This window comes from Pleurodeles waltl, chromosome 2_2 (assembly GCF_031143425.1).
Source record: "Pleurodeles waltl isolate 20211129_DDA chromosome 2_2, aPleWal1.hap1.20221129, whole genome shotgun sequence".
Classification (NCBI taxonomy): domain Eukaryota; kingdom Metazoa; phylum Chordata; class Amphibia; order Caudata; family Salamandridae; genus Pleurodeles; species Pleurodeles waltl.
The window spans coordinates 498968053-498995775 of NC_090439.1; the positions used below are offsets into that span (position 1 = coordinate 498968053).

The 27723-nt window shown below is 46.4% G+C and overlaps 1 protein-coding gene across 1 annotated transcript in view; it reads right to left on the minus strand.

Moving 5' to 3' along the window:
* Positions 1–821: 821 nt before the first annotated feature.
* The window catches only part of ROCK1 (Rho associated coiled-coil containing protein kinase 1), a 1374854-nt gene continuing 1347952 nt past the window's right edge, over positions 822–27723 (minus strand). Inside the window, exons 32-33 of the mRNA XM_069219991.1 lie at positions 8495–8702; positions 822–2006 (exon numbers count right to left, since the gene is read on the minus strand). Coding sequence (XP_069076092.1) covers positions 2003–2006; positions 8495–8702 — 212 coding nt within the window. The 3' untranslated portion in view covers positions 822–2002. The remainder of the gene's footprint in view (positions 2007–8494; positions 8703–27723) is intronic.

Genomic DNA, 27723 nt, shown 5'->3' on the forward strand with positions numbered 1-27723 from the left:
ATTCGAGCTGTGCATTTATGATTCTGCCGGCCTCAGGGTTGTAGGCGGACAGCTCTGTAGAGTTTGGATTCTAGCTGTGCCTTACTAACGGTGCCGGCCCCTGGGTTGTAGGAGGACAGCTGTTATATGAACATTTTGCTTTGACTATAAAATAAATAGAATTGATCCATAAATATATAAGCGTTAGCTCTGGGCAAATATGTCTTCCTACCAACAAAGATAAAAGCAAGTTAATTTGTAAAGGTGAACCAAATGTGATAAAGATCAGTGTTGAACCCTGTCAGTTAAGAACAAATTGAAATAAAATCTTTAAAAAATTGTACCCGTTACCAATAATGCACCCAGATTGAATCATTCATTGGTGTAGAAGATAAGGTAAGATTGATCTGTTAGTAAAACATTTACATGTACCTGCAACTATATGTATTTTATTAGTCAAAAATATAAAGTAAAAAGGGAACGTGTATGAATTATTTTAATTTCTCACAAAAACAACAGAGACTAGTGAACGTTAATAACAGATATGTTTATTATGACATATCCACCAGTGCGGCATTCAATCTCACTTGAAACATGCAAATCGTCAAGTAGACGAATCAGTTTTCCAGTGCTTTTTATTTACTTAATACATAAAGAGCAAAGCCATTATAAATTAATGAGGAGGTATTTGGTTAAAAAAATAAAATACAAAATAAACCACTTTGCCCCTATCTTGAATAAACTCTTGCTAAAGAGCAAGAGCTTAACAGCAATAATTATTCCTATATCATCTAGAGCCTGGAAAATGTCTCAGATCTCTAGTTTATTTTTATTTTTTCTTTAATGCTCTCTGCGGTCTGCAGTGCTGCAGACATTTTCTTACGAATGAAACGTAATTCATCACAACAGGTAGTTTATTTCAAAGACTGTATTAAATTCATGAAACCTTTCGCATCTGATATAATTTAAATTAACCAATTAAAACTTAATTAAAACAAGAACAGAAAAGCGTTAGCGCAAGGAAAATATCTGTCTCTGATATTCCTATGCTTTTTTCGCTTGGCAGTAAAACTATCATCTCACATGAAGGCACTATATGGGCAACTCAAATCCCAATAAAAATGTTCTTAAAATAATTTACAAATTCAAACAGTGCATACATGTCATATATGTTTGTTAACTTAATGTTCTTTGTCAATAAAAACTATAAGGCAATATACAGGTAAGGAAATTATGTACCCAAAACACACTCACAAACTTGCTTGATGTGTATTGTTAGTTCTTAATGCCACTATTATTAACATCATTTAGCATTGCTTGGCAAAAATATGCATAGATTTGTAAAAAACATGCTGTCTGCCCTTCCCATATTCAATGTTTTGGGATTACACAGTATTTTAAAAAGCATAATGAAGGATATTTAAACATCCCCCACCATTTCTTGAATGGGCTATGAAGCACTATACACTGAAGGCACAACAAATCAAGTGATTTCTCTGGTGCCTGAACTGGGTGTTGATTTTGCAGCCTTCAAGAGCAACAACTTAAAGTTCAATGAAGATTTCATTCCCTCTCATTCTGAGATTCCATTCTTCTTCCCTCCACAGGTGTGAAGATACTGATTCACTTGCACATCCTCCACACGGTAGTACTACAGTCCGTTTCTCTCTTCTCAGCGAGAAAAGTTGTCTGTATTCCAGCATGATTGGCCGACTTTCTCACAGAACTTTTTTTTTGAAAAAAGTAAGTACCCTTTTCATAAAAGTAACTAAGCTTCATTTGCTTTTACTTGCATTACACAGTAATATTTAGTCTAATCTACCTGTAGGGAATCTCGCAATAAAACACCCTCATGGCATGCTTTTGTTTTCTGCCGAAGCAAGGAGGATAGAGTAACAGCTGTAAAACTGAGGCTTGTGCTTTCCTGTCAAAGTAACCACAGGCTGTCTGCTTCACCCACTGCAGGTAAAAAGGCCCAGATCCTCTGAGCACCACGCCTCCAGAATCAACAAGGATGCATAGGTTAACTGAAAGGAAAAAAACACACAGGAGTCAGACAAGGAAAAAACACTGACAAAAAAACAGAGTTAACACGACTTTTTATAACTACACACTAGGACATTTACTGATGTGAATATCCCAGTGACTTGCCGGTAATCTTCATTACTCAGAGTGCAGGTTTTTCTAGTCACATTTCATACACGGTAAGCAAACCATTTTACGGACACTTTTAACCTACACCATCTCTAGTTAAAAAGACTCATTCAATAGGACACCGTCCATGTTTTCCCACATTACTTAATGGTGGAAGCTACCCATACAACTTTCTGGAATATCTAGCTTCACCACGAAAGAAAGTCCATGGAGCAATTTTCTAAGCAAATAGAAGGAAAGGGTCTAAGGGGTTCGGGACTGTGGTGATAAAGACCTGGACTTGGAGTGATGAGGAGTTCCTAGTTAGTAGCTGGGACACTACTTCACTGTCAGTTGTCTTTGTCCCACTCTCTAATACGGTGACGCAGTACCGAAGCAGAAAATATAGACTGATTCAATGGATCTTTTTTCCTCATATTTAATGAAAGAAAAATTCACTTCAGAGTACTGCAGCATCGTGAAATTTATTTGTGAAGAAAAACATTTTTACGAAACAATATATCACGCTGAAGAAAACACAAGTGAACCAAAACAATCCAATACCCAAACGAAAACAATAATAGGTCATAAAAGTATGCTGCACGGACCAGGTGGCTGCACTGCAAATGTCTTTGAAGAAAAAGTTACTCCACTTTAGCAGGGACCCAGAGCATTTCAGTAAAAAAAAAAAAAAAACTCAGTACCAGTGATCAAAAAGTGGGGTGCCCGTGTCAAAAAGGGGCCCATTCCTACAGATATCACAGGAGCATATCTGCTCATGTAGACGTGCCCTCAATTGTAATATAATGCACCCTGCCTTAGGGCTCGTAAGGCCTCCTGTAGTGGTGACTTACATTTATTCTATGCAGAATGAGGGCGTGTGCAATGTTGTGTTTTCAAAATGGTTTGCGTCATTTCAGACATTCTGCAGTGGCAGTCTGCATGTGTTTGACAGTGGGTCCCTTAGGGAGCCATAATACATGCTTGTTAGAAATGGAGTCTCTAGTTGTCAGCCAGTTTGCACTCTGTCCAAGCATGGACACTCACTCTAGTCAGGGCAATGGAGGTACACACTTAGATAACTCCTGCTCACCCCAATTGGTATCTTGGCACAAGCAGTCAGGCTTATCTCAAAGGCAATATGTAAAATATTTGTTCCAACACATACAGTAACACAGTGAAAACACTACAAAATGGACAGCACACCAGTTTGGAAAAACAGGCAATATTTATCGAAATCAAAAAAGACCAAAACACACAAAAATCCAACATACACAAGATACACATTTTTAAAATAAAAAGTGTAGGAAGTTGGCTCTGTATATACTATCTCAAAGTGAGAGATAGTGTGCACAGAGTCCAAGGGTTCCCCTTAGAGGTAAGATAGTGGCAAAATTAGGTAATTCCAATGCTTTATTTTGTGGTCGAGCAGTAGGCTTATCAGAGGGTAGTGTTAAGCATTTGTTGTTCACACATAAGCAATAAATGAGGAACACACACTCAAATACTTAACTCCAGGCCAATAGTATTTAAATAGAACAATATATTGTCTTAATTTATTTTAGAACCACAAGATTTGAAGTAAATACCATAAAATGCAAGGTACTCCACACAAGTAAGTTAGGAACTTTGAATTAGAGCAATAACATACACAGTTTTAGTTAAAATGGCAATAAGCTATTTTAAAAGTGGACAGTGCAAAAATCAACAGTTCCTGGGGGAGGTAAGTATTGGCTAGTTTTTCAGGTAATTAAGGCACTTACAAGTTCAAGTTCTTGGGCATAGACTAGCCCACCGTTGAGGGTTCAAGGCAACCCCAAAGTCACCGCTCCAGCAACACAGAGCCGGTCAGGTGCAGACGTCAAAGCAGGGCCCAAAACACATAGGCGCCTATGAAGAACAGGGGTGCTCCGGTTCCAGTCTGCCAACAGGTAAGTACCTGCGTCTTCGGAAGGCAGACCATGGGGGTTTTGTAGAGCACTGGGGGGGAACACAAGTTGGCACACAAAATGCACCTTCAGCGGCACAGGGGCGACCGGGTGCAGTCTGCAATGCAGGCGTCAGGTTTGTAATAGAAATCAATGGAGGGACCCGGGGGTCACTCTAGCGGTGCAAGCAGGGCACAGGGGGGCTACTCGGGCCAGCCACCGACTGGGCTAGGGAGAGGGTCGCCTGGTGGTCACTCCTGCACTGGAGTTCGGTTCTTTCTGGTCCTGGGGGCTGCGGGTGCAGTGCTTGGTCCAGGCATCTGGTTCCTTGTTACAGGCAGTCGCGGTCAGGGTAAGCCTCTGGATTCTCTCTGCATGCGTCGCTGTGGGGGTCCAGGGAGGTAGTCTTGGGTTACTCACAAGGTCGCAGTCACCTGGGAGTCCTCCCTGGTGTGTTGGTTCTCTGGAGCTCGAGCCAGGGGCGTCGGGTGCAGAGGGTGAAGTCTCACGCTTCCGGCAGTTCTTTAAAAGTTGTTAGAAAGTTGCAAAAATGTTGCTGTAGGTGAACAGTGCCGCTGTTCTCAGGAGTTTCTTGGTCCTTCGGATTTCAGGGCAGTCCTCTGAGGCATCAGAGGTCGCTGGTCCCTGTCGGATGTGTCGCTGTGCAGTTTTCTTTGAGTCAGGAGACAGTCCGTTAGGGCTGGGGTCAAAGCACTTGTCTTCTCCGTCGTCTCTGCAGGGCTTTCAGGTCAGCAGTCCTCCTTGTTTCAGGTTGCAGGAATCTGATTTCCTGGGTTCTGGGATGCCCATAAATACTAAATTTAGAGGTGCGTTTTAGGCCTGGGGGGCAGTAGCAAATGGCTACTGTCCTGGAGGGTGGCTACACCCTATTTGTGCCTCCTCCCTGAGGGGAGGGGGGCACATCACTAATCCTATTGGGGGAGTCCTCCAATCTCAAGATGGAGGATTTCTAAAGGCAGGGGTCACCTCAGCTCAGGACACCTTAGGGGCTGTCCTGACTGGTGGGTGACTCCTCCTTGTTTTTCTCATTATCTCCTCCAGCCTTGCCGCCAAAAGTGGCGACAGTGGCCGGAGGGGCGGGCATCTCCACTAGCTGGGATGCCCTGGGGTGGTGTAACAAAAGGGATGAGGCAGAAACTGGTCATCCTAGCACTAGGAGTCGGACTGGTATTCAGGGGGCATCTCTAAGATGCCCTCTGGGTGCATTTTACAATAAATTCCACACTGGCATCAGTGTGCATTTATTGTGCTGAGATGTTTGATACCAAACTTCCCAGATTTCAGTGTAGCCATTATGGAACTGTGGAGTTAGTATTTGACAAACTCCCAGACATATACTCTTTATGGCTACCCTGCACTTACAATGTCTAAGGTTTTGCTTAGACACTGTAGGGGCATAGTGCTCATGCCTTAGGGCTGTAAGGCCTGCTAGCGGGATGACTTACCTATGCCACAGGCAGTGTGAGGTGGGCATGGCACTCTGAGGGAAGTGCCATGTGAGGGAAGCATGAGACTTCACACTCTGCACCCGACGCCCCCGGCTCGAGAGCCAGAGAACCAACACCACAGGGAGGACTCCCCGGCGACCGCAACCCCGTGAGTAGCCTGAGATGACCCCCCTGGACCCTCACAACGACGACTGCTGAGAGAATCCAGAGGCTCCCCCTGGCCGCGACTGCCTGTAACAAGGGACCAGACGCCTGGACCAAGCACTGCACCCGGAGCCCCCAGGACCTGAAGGAACCAAACCTTAGTGCAGGAGTGACCCCCAGGCGACCCTCTGTCCAGAGAAGCCCCCCCCCGTGCCTGCCTGCACCGCTAGAGTGACCACCGGGTCCCTCCATTGAAATCAATACAAAACCCGACGCCTGTTTTGCACACTGCACCCGGCCACCCCTGTGCCGCTGAGGGTGTGTTTTGTGTGCCTACTTGTGTCCCCCCCAGTGCTCTACAAAACCCCCCTGGTCTGCCCCCCGAGGAAGCAGGTACTTACCTGCTGGCAGACTGGAACCTGAGCACCCCTGATCTCCATAGGCACCTATGTGTTTTGGGCACCTCTGACCTCTGCACCTGACCGGCCCTGAGCTGCTGGTGTGGTAACTTTGGGGTTGCCTTGAACCCCCAACAGTGGGCTGCCTATGCCTAGGAACTGAGACTTGTAAGTGTCTTACTTACCTCACAATCTAGCCATTACTTACCTCCCCCAGGAACTGTTGATTTTTGCATGAGTTCCTCATTTATTGCCTGTGTGTGTACAACAAATGCTTAACACTACCCTCTGATAAGCCTACTGCTCGACCACACTACCACAAAATAGAGCATTAGAATTACCTAATTTTGCCACTATCTTACCTCTAAGGGGAACCCTTGGACTCTGTGCACACTATCTCTTACTTTGAGATAGTATATACAGAGCCAACATCCTACAGCAGGCTAAACCCCAGCTTCCTTTGTGTCACTGTCTAGAGGAGATTCACAAACAGCCAAACTGTCAGTCTGACCCAGACAGAGAATACACAAGCAGGTAGAGTCACAGAATCACAAAAAAGGCACTATTCTCAATGGAGACCCAGAGGTGAATCTACTTACTCTCCAGCTAACTGTCTAAGCCACTGCCTTTCTAAATGTAATGGCAGCGTCAGTATAATGAGGGGGAGACCAAATTATCTGCCTTCTTGTCATTATGTGGAATCTGCTTAGACCTTTATTCACATTAGAGTCAGAACCAAAATTAAGTGTCCATTCTTCTGAAGTACTGTATGCAAGGCAAAGGAAGAGAACACACACATCCTACATCTGGGGCTCACACCATGGTGACAGTATAGCACAACACAGGGCAAGCTGTGTCTGAAGCCTGTTCTGGATACACCACTGAAGCTGGACCAGAATCAGCAAATGCCACCTCCAGGGCTGGTCTTAATGAGATAGTCAGTGCTGGGGAAGGCCCTGTGAGCAGAATCCACCAAGAGTCCATGATAGATTTGTTGGGGCCCTATAACACACAAGAGAGATTCAGAACCAGTTTGAGAAGCTGCAGCCTAGTCTCTGAAGATAATAATCTACTGCAGATTTGGCGATGATCCAGGGAACTCCAGGTACACCAGCTGCAGAACCAGGTTTTGCAGAAGACTGAGAACAAGCTCAAAATTGACCATCAGGTGGCTATTTGGTCTTACTTAGACCACTAGTGTTTGCGCTTCGACAACTTCTTTCACCTTCACCCTGGACAAAGGCAAATAAGACCTGGACCAGGTGGACCTCATGAGAGAGGGCTATCCCCATTTTTATGGGTTTGGCGATGAAGGGTTTGCCTTTCTACTCCCTGAAGGCTTTCAAAATCATCAAGGTGCATTTGTCACAGGACTTGGAGTTCTGTCTCGTGCTGAGAGACCAAAGGCAGATGACGTGCCAGTCTCTGACTGACATCTGTTTCCACAAAGTGCGGTACTGCCATTTTGGGGGAAACATCCCTGCGTACTATTGTCTTGAAAAGTTTGCAGAAACTATAGGACAGTGCCCCACAGTGGGAGCGGAAGCTCCAGATCTATAGCATAGACCATGGAAAAGGAGTAACTAATGCCAGTGAGCAGGGGTGGTCTTTTTATGAAGCGCTGTGCGGCCATGCCCAGAGACGGAACAGAGTTGTAAGAGAGGCTGGTGCACCATAAGCCTACATGCGGTTAGTAATACATAGTTTTCTGGATCCAGTCTGTCACCTAGGACTGTTTAAAAGGTGAACAATCTACAGTCAGAAATATCTGTCAAATACAGTACACCAACTCATTTACTAAGTGGCAGTTCCCACTGTAAGGTATGGTGCAGGCGTACTTTTCATTGAAAAGGCATTTTTTTATTTGACTAGAATCTAGGATCATATAGACAGATCTGCGCTACATTAGGCACTTTCCTAACATAAGCAACTGTGCTACTATGGCATTTTTGATACAATTCTTTCCAGGGAAAAAAGTTAAGAGGAGAAGGTGGGAGATATTTTCCATTTTATCTCCACGTTTTGCATACAGTTACAGTAAAAAGAACTAAACAAATTAAAGCTAAACTTGGCATGACTGTAGAATTTTAAATTTCTGGTTTGATTTAAATCTTTTCAGTAAAAGCATTTGAAAAAGATCAAGAACAGCATTTGTCTAAGGTGCAGGACGGATTTTTTCAGAGTTGAAACTTTTGCATATTTGGCTGTTTAAAATAGTATTTTTCAAAATTGCAATTTCTGTCAAGAACATTTGAATTTTTCAACAATTGTGGTTTACAGATGAATGCACAACGCACAGCTTCTGCTGCCTACCATGCTCAACACACCATTTTGCCAATGGGAAAGGAAAAATTTGACTATCAACAGCAAAACATGGTGGGTGGTGTGCATGTCTATAGCATTATACATAAGAGATAACAATAGCATTAAATGTAATGGTTACCTGGCTTTTCCAGATGCATTTTTGACAGCTTTTCGGAAGGACTGATTTGCAGTAGATCTCTTAGATACTGTTCTTGGAGATGCCCGTACAAATTCTGTAGGTGGGGCCTTAGGAATTTTCTTTACCAAATGTGTGACCCATTTCTTCTGTTCGTCCTGAGAGCACGCCAACAACAACATATCTCGTGCTGAAGTCACATCATAGCTCACTGTGAAATGAAAAAAGTGAAACAGAGGAAACACTAAATAAAATAAGAAGTGAGATTTTCCTACAGCTAAGCTACATACAACGTTTCATCAATATTTATTCTAAAGAATAAAAATAATTGTTGGTGATCATATTGTGGGCAAACATACACGATGTCAGCTAGCCAGACCTTGAGCTAAACAAACACCCATCTGATACAAGTACAAGTAAGACACTACAATTTACAGTAACTGAATATTCACAAAAATGCTTTCATAAGTAACAAGTGATGCTAAAGAATAAGCCACTGATCTTTCAAGTGGATATTCAATCTGAATTCTGTCTGCACTGTTGGACGCATAGCTCTTAATCAGATATGACATAGTGCAGATCACTAAATTGGGACCTTTTTAAGGATGAAGTAAAGAGTCTGCTCCACAGAATGGGAGGTTGAAGGGCTGGAGAGGAATCTGCAGTTAGAGTATTCACCAGAAAGAGCATTACTGAAGGCAAATAACTTATTTTTCTTATGGATACTTCTAACTGCAGGTTCATCACCTTGTGTATAGGTACAAAAGCAGAGCATCCCCTGGTGGAGGGTTTGTGGAATGGTTCAAACCAAAAAGTCTTGCAGGACAACACCAGGTGAAGTGGCCCTCCTGCTGGAACTAGCTATCAAGTTAGTAGTGGTTCGTGACTGTGTGAACTGATGTCCAAGACAGGTACTCTGAGTGCTAATGTAGTGCTAACAGCCTTGTCCCAGGTGGAAGGAGCTCAAGCCTTCTGAGGTATGATTCTTTGCTAATGTGTAGCAAATTTTGATACAGAGTACTAACCACCTTGAAGCCCACGTTACTTACTTTCGGTAACGCTTTATCTGGTAGTCCTCACCTTAGAATTTCCCCAGTCAGGCTGGATCTGGAAGTTTTTTTGTGAGCAGTACCCCTGCAGGCCAGTAGGAGGCAACGATCGGCTTCTAACGAGTCATCGGCACTGAAGTGCCATTGCAATACCTACATAGGCACCACCCAGGCATGTTGACGTCAGTTACTTTCACATTTTCCCAAGCCAGAAGCACAGACCCATGAAGTGCACCGACCACTGATGTGACTAACTAGGGCCCTGAAAGGGGTCATCCCTGACCCTAGAAAATTGTTCGCAAAACGGGAAGGATGGGTAGGTCGCTTAGGCATCTGCACCTAAACGGACAAATAACTTACCTTTGTTAATGCCTCACCTGGTAGAGACTACATATAGCTGCAGATACCTTAACTTTGAACTCTCCCTAGGCGTCAAACTGGATTCGGAAGATTTTCGTGAGTTACCCCTGAGCGACAGTAGGTGGTGCCGATTGGCTTTGCGTCCATCGTCAGTGTTGTTCGCACCAGAAATTATGTTGCGGTTCCTACGTAGGAGCCACCCCGGCATGCCGACGTCAGTTTCTTTTCGTGACTTTACATGCAAGAAGTGCAGAGCCATGAAGAACATTGACCACTGCTGCTTCAAAACTAGGGCCCTGAAAGGGAAGTCCCTGCCCCAAGAAATTTGTTGGTGGAGTTGATGGGTGGGTCAGTAAGGAATGAGCTGTCAGATTTAGTCTCTACTAGTTAAGAGAATACAAAAAGCAAGTAACCTGCCCATCTGACAGAGACTTCTAGCTGTAGATTATTTACCACTAAATAGATACTTAAGCAATACCATCCCCGGAGGTAGATCTGAAAATCAATTTCAAGCAAGCAAGTCCAGCAGGACCAAACAGGCGTAGTATCTGTCCCTATGGACCTGACGAACAAGTTACTTACCTTTGGTAAAAAATTATCTGGTGGGACATATTCTAGTTGCAGATTCCATACCTTAGAATTTCCCCAAAGTGTCAGTCTGGATCCGAAGATTTTTATTCAAGCAGTACGCCTGTGCGCCGTTAGGTGGCATTGGTCGACTCCATATCTATCATTGGCGACATGGGTCATATATAGTTGCCACTGCGGCACACTGACGTCTGTTTCTTTTCACAACTTTCCACGTCAGAAGCGTGAAGCCATGAAGAACACAGACGTTGGTGCGCCAGAACTAGGGCCCTAAAAAGGAAGTCCATGTCCCCAGAAATCAGTTGGCAGAGTGGGGAGGATGGGTGGGTCGGAAAGGAATCTGCAACTAGAATATGTCTCTCCCAAATAATTTGTTACCAAAGGTAAGTAACTTGTTCATCTGATAGAGACTTCTAGTTCCCTAGAAATCAGTTTGCAGAGCGGGGAGGATGGGTGGTTCGGTAAGGAATCTGCAACTAGAATATGCCTCTACCAAATCATTTGTTACTAAAGGTAAGTAACTTGTTCATCTGATAGAGACTTCTAGTTGCAGATTCCTTACCTTAGAATAGATACCCAAGCAATGTCACCCCTGGAGGACGGTCTGCGAACCAAGATTATACTAGGAAGTTCTGCAGGACCAAACAGGTAAAGTACCCTTCCCTTCGGACCGGACTGCCAAGGCAGCAGTGTTTGGTAAACATGTGAAAGGACGCCCATGCTGCCAGGCAGATGTCCAGGATCGCAACTCTGCGTGATAATGCAGTGGTTGCAGCTGTTGCTCTAGTAGAGTGAGCTCAGGAGGTTGCTTTTTAGCCAATGCTTAGAACATTTTAATGCAGAGAACAACCCATCTAGAGATTTTGTTTTTTTCTGTACAGCCCGACCTTTCTTTGCAGCCACATAACCGAAAGAGTTGATCATCCACCTGCAACTCTTTGGTACAATCAAGACAGAACGCCTACGCTCCTTTTGTGTCCAGACGGTGGAGTCTCTCTTCCTTAGAAGGGTGGATGTGCATAAAAAGTAGGCAAAGTGGTGGATTGGCCTACATGAAAGGGCGTGACCACCTTAGGTAGGAAGGAAGTCCTAGTACGAAGCAACACCTTGTCATAATGGATGGTGATTAAAGGTGGCTTCGAAGAAAGAGCTTGCAGCTCACTCACTCTTTGGGCAGAGGTGATAGATAGAAGAAAGACTGTCTTCAGAGTAAGCAGTTGAAGTGTGCAGTTGTGAAGTGGCTCAAAACGAGCACACATCAGAAGGTAAGAACTGGTCGGTTGGGCCATCTGGACTCGGGCTGTGGGTGTTGGGTGCAGAGTGGTTAGGACTCAAGCTTCTGGAGTGAGGTGGGAGTCCTTTAGAAGAGGTTTCTTCTTTGGACACAGCCGCTGTCCATGGGAGTTCTTCATCCTCTGTGATGCAGGCAGTCCTCTGGAGGTTATTCAGAGGTCGCTGGGCCTGCAGGACGCGTCACCTTTCTTCTGCAGGTTCTCTGAAGCAGGAGACAGGCCGTTAGGGCTGGGGGCATTGGCTACTGTCCCTGAGGGTGGCTACACCCTCCTTGTGCTCACTCCCTTTTTGGAGGGGAGCACATTCCTATCCCTTTTGGTCCCTTTCCTCCAAACCAAGATAGAGGATTCTGCAAGGAGGGCACGTCTTCAGCTCTGGACACCTTAGGGGTGGTCCTTGCTGAGATTGTGACTCCTCCCTGTTTTTCCTAATTATCCCTCTGGGCTTGCCGCCAAAAGTGGGGCTTTGTCCAGGGGCTGGGCATCTCCACTAGCTGGAGTGCCCTGGGGCATTGTAACACGAAGCCTGAGCCTTTGAGGCTCACTGCTAGGTGTTACAGATCGTGCAGGGGGGGAGGTGTGAAGCACCTCCACCTAGTTCAGGCTTTGTTTCTGGCCCCAGAGAGCACAAAGGCTCTCACCCCAGGGGGTCAGAAACTCGTCTCTCAGTGGCAGGCTGGCACAGGCCAGTCAGTCCTGCAGGACTATTCAATTATCTGCTTAGATAGACCCCAGGGCAAGGGGTGGAGGTATTGCCATTATTCACAAGAATTCCATGAAATGCTCTACTACTCCTCTAGACATTCCAGGTTGTGATCGTTTGTTCTTATTTTAACTCGCAACGCAACATTCACCTTTTCTGGAATACTCATCACCAACCTCCCATAAAGTCAACTTCCCGCCAGTGGTCAAAATTGGATACAAGGAGTTGGCAGGATACTCTTCACCTCTCATCTTTTAACTATGATGAGCACAGCATTGGCTTCACAGAAAATATTAATAACTGGGTCTCTACTTCCCTATTCTCCTTCCTGTTAAGACGACTATTAGAAGGACCAATCATAAGGCCAAACCCTGGTTTACTTCTCAATTGTCGTAAAAAAAAATTTTTTTTTAAAAAGTGTGTAAGAAGCTAGAGAGAAGGTGGAGAACAGATTACAGCATTTCCTAAAAAAAACAATACAGGGTAGCCATCAGAACCTATCATGAGGGAATTAAATCGGCTCAATCGATATTTTACAGCGCTGGAATAGAACAATCTGCAAACTCCCAGAAAGAGATTTTTAGGATCCTTAAAGAACTTACTCATATCTCCTCTGGTGATCCTCCTACAGAGGGCTTCACTGAGCTTAGTAATTTTCCAGAAAAAGATCATTGACATCTATTACCCCTTCCCGGTCAATTCTGGTCAAGAACTAGACTGTTATTTGCATATAGATTCCCAGGTTTCACTGGTTTCGCTTGCAGTCTTTCAGCCTCTGACGGAGGCGCTTGTCACCAACTACCTGTATAGTATAAAATCAGGATCCCCCATTGACCCCGCCCCTCCTCCTACTCTAGCGTTGGCTTCCAATATAATATCTCCTATATTGACTAGCATTCGTAACCATTTCTTAACCTCGGGATCTATACCTCAATCTCTCAAACATGCTGTTGTTAAGCCCTTGCTGAAGAAACCTAAACTCGACCCCATGCTGCTGAGCAACTACAGGCCTATTGCTCTTCTCCCTATTCTGTCTAAGATAATGGAAAAGCACATCAAAAATCAGCTAAAATGCTTCCTTGAAGATCACAAACTTCTGCACCCCTCTCATATGGGACTTAGGCCCCAACACAGCACAGAATTAGCCTTACTAGTAGTCATGGAAAATGCCCGCCAACTGTCAGATCATGGTGGGCATGCAGCTATTATCCTGTTAGATCTCAGTGCTGCATTTGACACTGTGGATCATAACATTCTCCTTCAAAGACTTTCTGCTATAGGAATGGAAGGCACAGTATTGAGCTGGTTTTCTTCATTCCTGAAGGATTGAACCTTTCAAGTACTTGACCGCTCGTTTTTTGTATAATACTTGTTCCCTCACCTGCGGTTTTACCCAGAGCTCCTCGTTGAGCACCACACTTTTTAATATCTATCTCTCTTCTCTGGCCAAAGTTGTGGAACCCCACAGCCTCTCCTTGGTCTCATATGCTGATGATACACAGCTGGTGGTGTCACTTTCTAACGCTAAGAATACCTCTCAATCGAACCTTTCATCCTGTCTGGTGAATGTGGCCAAATGGATGACTGAGTCTAAACTTAAACTTAATGATGGAAAGTCAGAAGTAATGATTGTGGGCAACTACGCCCTCTCCAACTCGGACACTACTTCCAGAGGATTTTAAAAATCTTCCGCCCCGTAAAGAACATAGAAAGAGCCTAGGCTTCTGGCTAGACCGTCGCCTTATGATGGACCTGCAATCCAAAAAGATCGCCTCTTAAGAACTATGAGGAAAATTCTCAATCTTCTGCCTTTTCCTGCCAGGAGACTTCTTATTCAGGCCCTCATAATGTCACAACTGGATTATTGTAATTCCTTGTTTCTCAGCTCCCCTGGCTCAGTGATAAGGAGACTGCAGGTAGTGCAAAATGCGGCCGCGCGTTTACTCAAGAATACACCCAGACAAATAAAAGCTAAACCTGCTTTAGTCTCCCTTCACTGGCTACCCATAAAGCAACGGATTAACTTTAAGGCCCTAAGCATGACACACAAAGTCCTTCCTAACAAGGGTCCCAAATTTCTTAGGCAAAACACTTTATTTTACGTCCCAGCAAGGACTGCTGGTTCACGCTCCTCGATTCAAGAGAACTATATGGGGAGGCAGCTCCTTCTTAGTTAAAGCTCCACACTTCTCGGAACTCCCTCCCCTTAGAACTCCAACAAGAACATCTGGAACTACCTTTTCGTAAGAAACTGAAGATTTTCTTATTCTCATCATATTCTCATCATAGTTTTCCCTGGGTTTTTGCTTTGAGCTCTCACTTACCTTTTTAGCGTTGGGAGGCCTTTTGGTAGCCATGTGCTCTATAAATCTCCTAAACTAAACTAAACTGAATGGATTGGGTAAAATAAAGGGAGCATCTCTTAGATGCCCTCTGTGTGCATTTTGTCATAAAGCCAACACTGGCATCAGTGTGGGTTTATTATTCTGAGAAGTTTCATACTGAACTTCCCAGTATTCAGTGTCACCATTATAGAACTGAGGAGTTCATTTTGACAAACTCCCAGACCCTATACTTAATATGGCCACACTATACTTACAATTTCTAAGAATGGACTTAGACACTGTAGGGCAGTGGTCTCCAAACTTTTTAATGCAGCGCCCCCACCCCCCCAGTTGAAAAATACAAAGTCAATGGCCCCCCCTCAGAATTTTTCACAATTATTTTATAAAGATGACAATGTTTAAATATGTCTAAACCTATTTAAAAATTGGAGTTAAGTAATGTTACTTTTTTGAAAATGCAATAACATGCTTCTGCTTAAAACAAAACCCTGTTATCTATATAGTGCTTCATTTGGCCAGAGCCTGGCGCCCTCCCGGGATCACTTGAGGCCCCCCCAGTTTGAAGACCTCTGCTGTAGGGGCATATTGCTCATGTAGCCAGCCCTCACCTGTGGTATAGTGTACCCTGCCTTAGGGCTTTAAGGCCTGTCCAAAGCAACAAAGAAGAAACCATCTTTAAAGGGACTCTCACCTCACTCTTGAAGCGTGAGTCCACACCAATCTGCACCCGGGGCCCCGGTCCGTGTACAGAGAAACCAACACCGCAGAGAGGACCCTCAGACGACTCCAACGACGTGTCCACCCTGAGACGACCTCCCTGCACACCCACGACGACACCTGCAGAAACACCCAAGAGTAACCCCCTGACCGCGACTGCCCAGTAACAAAGAACCCGACACCTGGAAGAAGCACTGCAACCGCAGCCCCGAGAAGAACCAACTACCGGTGCAGGAGTGACCTGCAGGCGACCCTCCTCCTTGCCCAGTCGGTGGCTGGCCCCAGAAGCCCCCTGTGCTCTGCCTGCCAGAGTGACCCCCGGGTCCCTCCATTGATTTCAACACAAAACCCGATTCCTTGTTTGCACACTGGCCCCGGCCACACCCGTGCCGCCGAGGGTGTATTTTGTGTGCCTGTTTGGGAACCCCCCCCACCAGTGCTCTACAAAAACCCCTGGTCTGGTTCCCGAGGACGGATGTACTTAGCAGACTGGAACCGGAGCACCCCTACTTTCCATAGGTACCTATGCTATTTGGGCCCCTATTTGACATCGGCAACTGACCAGCCCTGTGTTACTGGTGCTGGGTGTTGACTTAAACCCCCAACCGTGAGCTACCTATGCCCCGGAGACTGAACTTGTAAGTGCTTTACTTACCTGACAAACTAACCTTTACTTACCTCCCCAGGAACTGTTGAATTTTGCAGTGTCCATTTTTAAAATAGCTTATTGCCATTTTATTCTAAACTGTGTACATTACTGTGTTCATTCAAAGTTCTAAATTTACCTATGCTGAGTACCTTACAATTTATGTACTTAATTGATATCTGAATCTTGTGGTTCTAAAATAAATTAAGAAAATAATATTTTTCTATATAAAAGCCTATTGGCCTGGAGTTAAGTCATTGAGTGTGTGTTCCCATTTATTGCCTGTGTGTACAACAAATGCTTCACACTACCCTCTGATAAGCCTACTGCTCGACCACACTACCACAAATAAAGCATTAGTATTACCTATTATTGCCACTATCATCCTCTAAGGGGAACCCCTAGACTGTGCACACACACTCTCATTTTAAGATAGTATATACGGAGCCAGCTTCCTACACCCTCTCAAAGGGAAAAGTGGTGCAGCTTTTCACAGACACCACCACCACCATGAGGTACTGCAACAAGCAGGACAGAATGGGGTCGTGGAGGCTCTGCACCTCTGGACATGGCTGGAACATCAGGCATATCCTTGGTGGTTCAACATCTGGCGGGTTCTCTGAATGCCAAAGCAGACTAGCTCAGCCTTCAATGCCTGGTTGATCACGAATGGCGTCACCATCCGGAGGTGGCACAAGGTCTCTTTCAACAGTGGGGGAACCTTGGTTAGATCTGTTTGTGTCTGCAAAGAACATCCAATGTCATTTGTTTTGCACGTTGGATTTTCCAAGGCAGCACTCGCTTGGCGACGCTTTTTGTCTTGAGTGGAACTCAGGCCTCCTTTCTGCCAATACCACTCCTGCCCAGAGTTCTCAAGGAGATTAAGAACAACTGGGCCCAAGTCCGTCTTTTAGCTCCTAGCTGGGCACGACGACTATGGCATCCCGAGCCCTGGTGTGTGGCCATTGATCCTCTGATCAGACTGCCCCTTCAGGAGGATCCTTTGTCGTAGCAGCGGGGGGTGGTTCTCCATCCAAACCTGTCCAGTCTTCGCCTTCTTGCGTGGAGATTGAGTGGCCGCAGTTGACAGCTTTTGATTTTCTGCCTGAAGTCTGCAATGTTATCTTGGCAGCCAGGCATCCCTCCACCAAAATGGTGCACGCCTGTAGATGTGGCATGGTGTACAGACAAGTCTGTTGACCCCCTCTCCCCTCCACTTTCTGAGTTTCTTTTCTCTGATATAGACTCCTAGCTGCAGATTCCTTACCTTTGAATTACCTAGGGTCAGCTTCGAATCTGGAATCTTTTTGCTGAGCAATACCCTGCATGTGTCCTCGGGTGGCTTCATTCAGATCCGTGTGCATCGTCCAGCTCTGCGTGGTTTCGTCAACGTCGTTGGAGCCGTCTGTGATGTCACGGTAACCTATAAAGGCACCCACCCCAGTGCGCATACATCAGTTCTTTTCCTTCGGCGCCGGTAAAGGGCAGGTCCGAGATCGAGCTCTCCTTTGCCTTTATTGGAAAGCCTTTTTTTGACATCTGTCGGAGGTTTTTGTCGTCTGTGCGAGGAACATGTCATCTAGGAAGACTAGGTTCAAGCCGTGTGGCGCCTGTCATCATGCCATGTCGGTGACATACTTCCATCAGGTATGTCTCTGGTGCCTCGACAGGGACCACGACTTGAAGTTGTGCCCCGACTGCTGGGCCATGGCACCAAAAGTTTGAGGGAGCGGTCCCTAAAGCTCATGGCATCCCAGCAGTCTACTTCGGTCGGAGTGACTCCTCGGAGGTCACGGTCCCACTCATGGAGGAGGTTGCAGGTCCGTTTGGAGCCCCAAGTCCTCTTTGTCCCACTCGATGTCCTCGGGACGCTCAGGGAAGAGGCACAAGAAGAAGAACTCCAAGCAGACTTTGACTTCACCACGCCTGTCGGCCGACGAGGTATCTCGGGAACGTCGACGTTCCAAGCACGGTTCCACAGAGCTGTGGCCAGGGCTGACTTCGCGCCTCCCCCCTTTTCGGGAGTCGGAGCAACCCCCGCTCAAATAAGACTTTTACGGAGCCATGCGCCTTGTTTTTGAGCAGGCTGACCCTGCGGGTGGGTCTACAGACCCCACAGGGTCGGCAGGGGCCCCATCGGGTTTGACGCGGACAGCTTCGGCGCCGTTGGGGACCCCAGTATCTCATATCTGATCCGGACCGGCGCCGGTTTCCCACAATCGGCCTTCGCCGGTGCTAGGCCCGACGTTGATGCTCCCTCCACCACCGGCGCCCACAGGTGGTGGATGCCCCATCCTCATTCCTGATGATCCGTAACGATGTGGTACGATGGCGATTCCGACTTTGACTGCGCCAATTTGGCCCAGGCTTATTATGAACAGCCAGGTGCACGTGAGGAGTGGGAGGATTACTTACAATGTCTAAGAATGGACTTAGACACTGTAGGGGCATATTGGTCATGCAGCTTTGCCCTCACCTGTGGTACAGTGCACCCTGCCTTAGGGCTTTAAGGCCTGCTAGAGGGGTGACTTACCTATGCCACTGGCACTATCTTGTGTGCATGGCATCCTGAGGGGGATGCCATGTCGACTTTGCCTTTTCCTCTCCACCAACACACACAATCTTCAATGTCAGGGTGCATGTGTTAGGTAAGGGGTCCCTTATGGTGGCACAACACATGCTGCAGCCCTTAGGGACCTTCCCTAGTCACAGGGCCCTTGGTACCACTGGTACCTTTTACAAGGGACTTATCTGTGCCAATTGTGGAAAAAAATGGCACTCTTTTAGTGAAAGAACACTGGTGCTGGGGCCTGGCTAGCAGGGTCCCAGCACACACTCAGTCAAGTCAGCATCAATATTAGGCAAAAAGTGGGGGGCTAACTACAGCAAGGAGCCATTTTCCTACAGAGGAGAAAGAAATGCTTTCAAAGCCAGTCTCATCACCGTGAGCTCCAAAAGATTGGTATGGAGCCCGAACTCCACTGGAGACTAGATGCCTCTGATCTCGGCCTCTCTCATGTGGCCGCCCCATCCCAGGAGTGACGCACCTGTCGCTACAATCAGATCTGTTTGGGAAAGGGAGAGGGATCTACCTCTGACACAATCACAGTTTGAAAGTCACCACTGCAGATCTTGCGCAGTCCCCTCTGAGATCTGGACCATGTTGGAGAGATTTTCCAGATGCTGCACTCTCTGGAACGTCAGGTCCCACTGTAGAGCCTGCATATGCCATCCGGCATATGTCACCAGCAGGATTTCAGGAGGCCATGAGGCCCACCAGCCTCAGAGTCATTCTCACCAAAATCCAGAACAGAGGCTGAAACACCGATATCATAGCCTGAATACCCTGGACTGGCTGTTTGGGAGGATAGGACCAAAACTGCACTGTGTCCAGAACTGCTCCGATGAAAACAAGCATCTGAGAGGGAGTCAGGTGAGACTTTGGCACGTTTATAGTGGATGCAGAAGTTCCACCGTAGTCTGAAAGTGGGAGACGACAGCCTGGGGTGAACCTGCCTTCAACAGCCAGTTGTCGAGGTAGGAGAAGACTGAGACCCCCAACCTGCGCGGATGAGCCGTGACCACCGCCATCACTTTGGTGAACATCTGAGGGGCGATGGTGAGTATAGGAAACTAGCATATTTCTAACACAGTTACACCCACTTTTTGCCTGGTGACATTGTGTTTAGACTGTAGTACACTGGGATTCTGCTGATCAGGACTCCAGTGTCAGTGCTCTCTCCTCTAAATTTGGTTAAGTGGTAAAGTTTGCACCCAACATTTGGCATACTGGTGCAGCCATGTAAGTCCCTAGTATATGGCACTTAGATACCCAGGGTATTAGTACACCAGTAGTGTCCCATGGACTGTAGCATGTATTATGCCACTCATGCAAACTGTGTCTGCAGGCCTGCCATTACATTATGTGTGAAATGGTGCATGAACCTTTCACTTTAGATATAAGGTTTGCCTTATATCGCTGTCACTGCACTTGGACACTATAAGTCATCCCTAAGGGAGGCCCTTCAGTCCAAGGGCATGGTGCATGGTCCTGAGCGTGAGGGCACCCCTGCATGAGCAGAGGTGCCCTACTAACCCAACTCAATTTCTTGGGCTTTTTAAGTGCAGGGAAGCCATTTTAAGGTATGTAGTGGACACTGGTCAACATGAGTAGTCCAGCTAAATAATGGCTTCACCGAACCTAGGCATGTTTGATATCAAACATGTTGGAATCATGCACCTACACCGATTCCAGTACTGGTTGCATGATGCCATGTACTCTGGGGGTTCGTCCAGATCGGCCTGTGCAGCCTTGCAGGAACTGCATGCCAGTCCCCGCGCTGCCGACCATAGACACTGTTCTGCCCTCCTGCTGCTGAGCCTAACTCGAGCAGGATAAGGGAAATCTAAGGATTTCCTGTAGGAAAGAGTTGTGACCACCTCTCCTCCCCAATGGGTGTCTCTCGGGTGGCCTCTCAGCACCAGCAGACTGCTTTGAAAGGCACATTTGGTGCCCCCCTTGCATAAATCAGTTTGCACCAGCGCAAGAACCTCTGGTTCCCACTCTGGCGCAAAACCACACAAAGGACAGGGGAGTGACCACCCCTAGGGAGGTGCACAGAGTTCTGCCAGGTTGCCACTTGATTCTGCCATCTTGGAAATAAAATGTGCAGAGGCCCCTGGGTGCATCGGACTGGTTAGGTCAGGTGGATGACGTCCCTGACCCCATCTAATAGGTGAGTCATCGCAGACAGCGTCCAAACCCCTTTTAGGATTACTTAAGGGCTCCCCTGAGGGTTGGTCCCCAGATTCATCGAGCAAGACTCTACAAAGGAGATCTCTGTAAGACTCTTCTGCTCCTGGCCTCTGGAACTGCTGCTGGTCTGCCTTAGGAACTGAAACAAGACTGTATCCAGTTGGGAGGGCTCCCACTGCAACATTGTTCCTCCAGCACCTGCAAGATTTCTGCAACATTCGTGGCTGTGCATCCTCCAGGGTCACAAGGTACTCCCTTGGAGGGAAGGAGTCACTCCCTTGCATCCGCAGGCACCAAAAGATGATGACAGGCTGGTGAATCCTTCTATACCACGGACATCGAAAGGTTCTGCAACACAGGTGGTGATTCTGTGGTCCTCTTCGGATCAAACTTGTCTTTTGTCCAACTTGGGAGACAGTGGGCCATTCCTGCAGTCACTGGAACGGAGCCACTGTGCACTGCGACTGTTGCTCTTACCAAGGCTTGTTGGCACTTCTGCCAAGAGATCTTCAAGCTCCAAAAAGCTCCAGCCTCCAGCACCCTGCAACACCTCCAGCATGGGACTACTTCCTTGTTGTGCTGCTGAGGCCTCCCTGCGAGACACTGTGCCTGGTGCCAGTGGGTCACTCGTGGGGGCTCAAACGATTCCTTCTGGCTCTTCCGTGTGCTGAGGGCCAGACCTGACTCCCCTCCAAGGCTCGAGACTCTTGAACCTTGCTGGTCCCCAAAAACCTGCAAACTTCTCTGCAACTTCTCTTGCCAATGCTTGTGGGAGGTCCAGCTGACCACTGACCCTCCTGCAATCTGGCAACCGACATGGGACAGCTCGTGGGTGGCTCCAAGGATCTTCCTGCATCCCCTGGATTCCGCAGCTGGACTTCTTCCTTCACCGACCTGCAGGAACTTCACCTCCAAGAGGGTGGGCATTGCCTACCTGCACCACCTGCCCATCTCTGAGCTGTCTGGACCCTGTCCCCTTCTGATTCAGGCTCTTTTAGTCCAGAATCCGCCCTTGGGTTCTACCGACCTCATCCAGGGGTCACAACAGCAGCTGAAAGAAGCCAGACACCAACTGACTCCAACAAAGGTTTCCAATGTCACTTCACTCCTATGCACCTGGGCTCCCTGGTGTAGGTACTTCGCTTTCCTGGGTATCCACGGGTGGGGGCAGTATCCAACCTTCCTTGTGCCAACTAGTTTCCTCTGGGTCGGGTTCTGAATCCTGAAAATTCCAACCGCGACGGTCCTGTGTTAGCCTATGGGACACCCAGTTCTATAAGAACTCTGCACCTGGGTGCCTGTGGGATTTCTGATACCTCTGGTAAATCCTTACTTTCCCAGCCCTTGGGATTCTAACACACTTACCTTGGTTGGGCACCTGCATTCTCATACCACTTTCTGAGTACATGGTTTGGTGCCCTAAAACGGTCCCATGTATTTCTATGCTTTCCCGGTTTGTTTCTAAGTACATTTACTGTGTGTAGATATGTCCAGGTGGAGATATATCAACGTTAGGATAGTACTAGTTTTATAATAAAGAATACTTTATTTTTGTAACACTTGGTGTGGTTCTTTCTTGTGTAAACATCACTGACTAACTATTGTGCTATTCTAAGTGCTTTACGCTCCTCCTCGATAAGCCTGAGCTGTTATCCACAGCTATCACTGGAGAGCTTTGGTTATCTAGGCACCAAAAAACTATCACTAAGGGTTGCCTGGACTCAGTATAGGGTGCCACATCGTAGGTGTATACCATAATCCGAGCCATTCGCCTACAGTAAGGCTGAAGGGGAGCACTGTAAATTGGAAATGCTTATGACGTACCAAGAACCACAAGTGACGTCTGTGGGTAGGCAAGATGGGAATATGAAAATATACGTCCTGCAAATCCTATGCTACCATCCATTCTCCAGGGTCCAGGGCAGATAGGTTCTGAGCCAGAGTGAGCATTTTTAACTTCTCCTTGGAAGGGAGGAAGAGAATGAGGGACCGAAGGTCTAGGATAGGACGGAGGCCTTTGTCCTTTTTGGACATTAGAAAGTAGCAGGAATTACAACCACAACCAAATTCGGGCACAGGGACCTTCTCTACTCTATGGCGCCTTTGGCCAAGAGAGCCATAACCACACCGTGGAGAAATGCCAGGTGATCCACGGTCATCCAGTCATAGGATAGTGGCATGGTTGGAGGTGTAGTCTAGAGGGGGAGGGAGTAGCCCCTTCGGACTATTTCCAAAACTCACCTGTCTGGCTTGATGGTGTTCCAGCAGGGAAGATGGCAAATCCTTCCGCCAAATGGTCCCTGGTGGGGAAGTGTCAGATTAAGAAGGTTTGGAGGCTGCAGCTAAGGGGGGGGGGGGGGGGGGGGGGGGGGAAGGTGTGGTGAACTGGCTAGACCGTTGGCTCCCGATCAATACGGACGCTGGATTCAACATCCCCAGCCACGCAGAGGCTGAGCAGCATGCACGGCACAATGGCTGGCGGGGCAGACGAGCCTTGGTGCCCCCTCCATAGCCACGAAATGCGATAAAAGCAGACTGAGGGGGGCGGAGAGTGGTGGCAGCAACACCAAGGGACTAGGCCGTAGCCCAGGACTCAAATCACTTGAGCGATGAGTCTGCTTTTTGTCTGAAGAGACGGGTGCCATCAAAAGCCATGTCCATCAGAGTGGATAGGACATCTAAAAAGCCAGATGTACTTAACCAGGCGTGGTGCCTCAAGGCCATTGTTGAAGCAACCGATCTGCCTAGAGAGTCAGTCGTATCCAGCCCACATCTGATAGTGAACTTAGCTGCATCTCTCCCATCAGCAACAGCTTCTGAGAGAATGGCCCGGGCATCCTCTGGGACCTGTAGCAGCACTTGCCCGACCATGTCCCATAAAGTATGGGTGTATCGGCCCGAGGCGCATGCGGTTTTCACTGACCACAATGCCAGATGGGAGGAAGAGAACAACTTCTTCACAAGATGATCCATCCTCCTGGATTTCCTATCCGGGGGAGCGGAAGGGAATGTGCAATGGGATGTTGAGGCCTAGATGACCAAGGTCTCAGGGGTAGGGTAAGGAAAGCAGAGTCGTTAGCCACAGGCCTATGGTGGCAGGCTATTGTCCTGTTCACAGGAGCCCCTGTGCTAGGTTTGGACCAGGTCCCCAGGAGGACATCAGTGAGGGCTTCATTGAGGGGCCTAAGGGGTTCTGACATGGAAGCCCCAGGCGGAAGCACCTCAGGTGGTTAGTCCTAACAGCCACCAAAGGCAGCTCGAGGGCCAGGACCTCAGCCACTCTCCGCACCACCATGGAGTAAAAAGCTTCCTCCTCCACAGCCACAGTAGGGGAAGAAAGCATACCAGCATCAGGGGAGGTATCCAGACAGCTGGTTTCACCCAGTTCCTGAGCCCAGTCCATAGGGTCCTTCTAGTGGGTATTCTAAAGGGTCCAGCGACCCCTCCGTACTCTCACCAAACTCGTACCCAATGGGACAAGCATTTGCAATGCAATAGGTCTTGCGTTGCTTGAGTTACAGCTATTGGTGCTGTAATTTCATAGCTGGGCTTTCCTTGCCACCTAAACAAAGCAATGACAAGTAACTGGTAGCTACTTGTCATTGTTTCTTCTGTTTTTCAGTCAAGCTCATGGCGCTTTCATGTTTTATACAGCGATCGGCAGTCCCGCTGCATACAGCGGTAACTTGATCGGCAGTCCCGCTGTATAAAATTTGAAAGCTCGATGAGCGCGACTGAAAAACAAAGAACCAATGACAAGTAGCTACAAGTTACTTGTCAATGTTTGTTTCGTTTTTCTATTGCACTCATGGCACTTTCAAGTTTAATACAGCTGTAACTCCATCGGCAGTCCCGCTGCATACAGCATTAACTTGATTGGCAGTCCCACTATAAAAAAGTTGAAAGCGCCATAGCGCAACTGAAAAACAAAACAATGACAAGCAACAGGTAGTTACTTATCATTGTTTTGTTTTTCAGTCACACTCATGGCGTTTTCAAGTTTTTTTTTTTTTTTTTTTTTTACAGCAGGAACTTGATCGGCAGCACTAGGGTGCTTCATGGAAATCGCTCCAATACTGCCGATCGAGAGAAGGTCGACCTAAAAAAAAAAAAAAAAGTAGCCCATAAAACATGTATGCTGCATGTGTTCGGAGTAGTTGGCCGGTGCTCTTGAGGAGGGCTATGTAGGAAGCTGGCTTGGTGTGTGGAAGACACATATGGTGTTGCCACATTATACCAGGACCAGGCAACCCCCATTAGTGTATTGTAGGCAGTGTCTAGGAAGCCAGTACTATATAGACGCAGCTGTGGATGAGCAGCCAAGACTTATATAGGAAACATGCAAAGCTTATTCAATACCACTACAGACCCGCAGCAATTTATCAGACATGAAAGAACCTCACAGTGTTACAAAAATAAAGGTACTTTATTATAGTAACAATACTAGATTACTAATAGGGAGTCCCCCCCCCACTATATATATATATATATATATATATATATATATATATATATGGAAAATGTCACTTACCCAGTGTACATTTGTTCGTGGCATGTTCCACTGCAGATTCACATGCTGTGCATACGTCTGCCATCTAGTGTTGGGCTCGGAGTGTTACAAGTTGTTTTTCTTTGAAGAAATGTTTTCAAGTCAAAGGATTGAGTGGTGAATCCTCTTCGGCTCCATTGCGCGTGCGCATCGACTCCATGTTAGATTGTTTTTCCCGCAGAGGGTAAGGTAGAAGTGATAGAGTATAAAGAGAAGAGATGTCCAAGCTAATGGAATGGTAAATATATATAAATATCTACATATGTACAAGCATTGTTTAACTTAAACGGCTACAGGCTTCCGGGGAGGTGGGAGGGTGCATGTGAATCTGAAGCGGAACATGCCACGAACAGATGTACACTGGGTAAGTGACATTTTCCGTTCGATGGCATGTGTAGCTGCAGATACACATGCTGTGCATAGACTACAAAGCAGTTAGTCTTCCCATAAAAGCGGTGGTCAGCCTGTAGGAGTTGAAATTGTTTGGAATAATGTTCTTAGTACAGATTGACCTACTGTGGATTGCTGTGCTGCTAAAACATCTACACAATAGTGTTTAGTAAATGTATGTGGTGTTGACCAAGTTGCTGCCTTACCTATTTCAGCCTTTGGTATGTTTCCTAAAAAGGCCATTGTAGCACTTTTTTTTTTCTTGTAGAATGTGCTTTAGGAGCAACTAAAAGTTGTCTTTTAGCTTTAAGGTAACATGTTTGGATGCATTTTAATATCCATCGTGCTCAACCTTGTTTTGAAATGGGATTAACAGTATGAGTTTTTTTGAAAAGCTAAGAATCACTGTTTAGTTTTTCTGAATGGTTTTGTTCTATCTACGCAGTACATTAGAGCTCTTTTAATGTCTAATGTATGTAGAGCTCTTTCTGCCACAGAATCTGGCTGTGGGAAGAAGACTGGTAGTTCCACTGTTTGATTGATATGAAAAGGTGATACTACTTTAGGAAGAAATTTAGGGTTAGTTCATAATACGACTTTATGTTTGTGTACCTGTATGAACGGTTCCTTAATAGTCAAAGCTTGAATTTCACTAACTCTTCGCAATGATGTAATTGCGACTAGGAAGGCAACCTTCCATGTTAAGAACTGTATATGACACGAGTGCACAGGTTCAAATGGTGGGCCCATTAGTCGTGTAAGCACTAAGTTTAGGTTCCGCGAAGGAACTGGAGGTGTTCTGGGTGGAAAGATGCATTTTAAGCCTTCCGTTAACGTACTCTAAATAAAGAGCTATGCTGTACATTTTGCAAATAAGCGGAAATTGCAGTGAGATATATTTTTTAATGGAAGAGAATGCTAAATTTGATTTTTGCAAATGAAGTAAATAGCATACAATATCTTGTATTGATGCTGAAAGAGGGGCAATTTGTTTAGATCAACAGTAATATACAAATCTTTTCCATTTGTTCGCATAGCACTGTCTAGTAGTGGATTTTCTTGCTTGCTTAATTACTTCCATACATTCTGTTGGTAGTTGTAAATACCCAAATTCTATGACCTCAGGAGCCAAATCGCCAGATATAGTGTGTTGGGATTCGGGTGCCTGATCTGCCCTTTGTTTTGTGTTAACAGATCTGGCCTATTTGGGAGTTTGGAGTGTGGTACTACTGACAGGTCTAATAGTGTTGCGTACCACGATTGACGCTATGAGAATCAGATTTAGCATGTTTTGACGCAATTTGTTGACTAGAAATGAAATGAGTGGGAGAGGGGGAAAAGTGTAAGCAAATATCCCTGACCAATTGATCCACAGAGCATTGCCCTTGGATAGAGGATGCGGGTATCTGGATGCGAAGTTTTGGCATTTTGCGTTTTCACTGGTGGCGAACAGATCTATGTCTGGTGTTCCCCATTGTTGAAAGTATTTTTGAAATACTTGAGGGCGAATCTCCCACTTGTGTGTCTGTTGATGATTTCTGCTGAGAACATCCACTAATTGGTTGTGTATCCCTGGAATGTATAGTGCTACCAGGTGAATTTGGTTGTGTATTGCCCATTTCCAAATCTTTTGAGTTAGGAGGGAGAGTTGGGACGAATGTGTCCCTCCCTGTTTGTTTAGGTAATACATGGTGGTCATGTTGTCTGTTTTGATCAGGACATTTTTGTGAATGAGGAGAGGCTGAAAAGCTTTGAGTGTTAGGAAGACAGCTAACAACTCTAAGTGATTTATGTGTAGCTGTTTGTGTTGGGCATCACATTGTCCTTGGATGTTGTG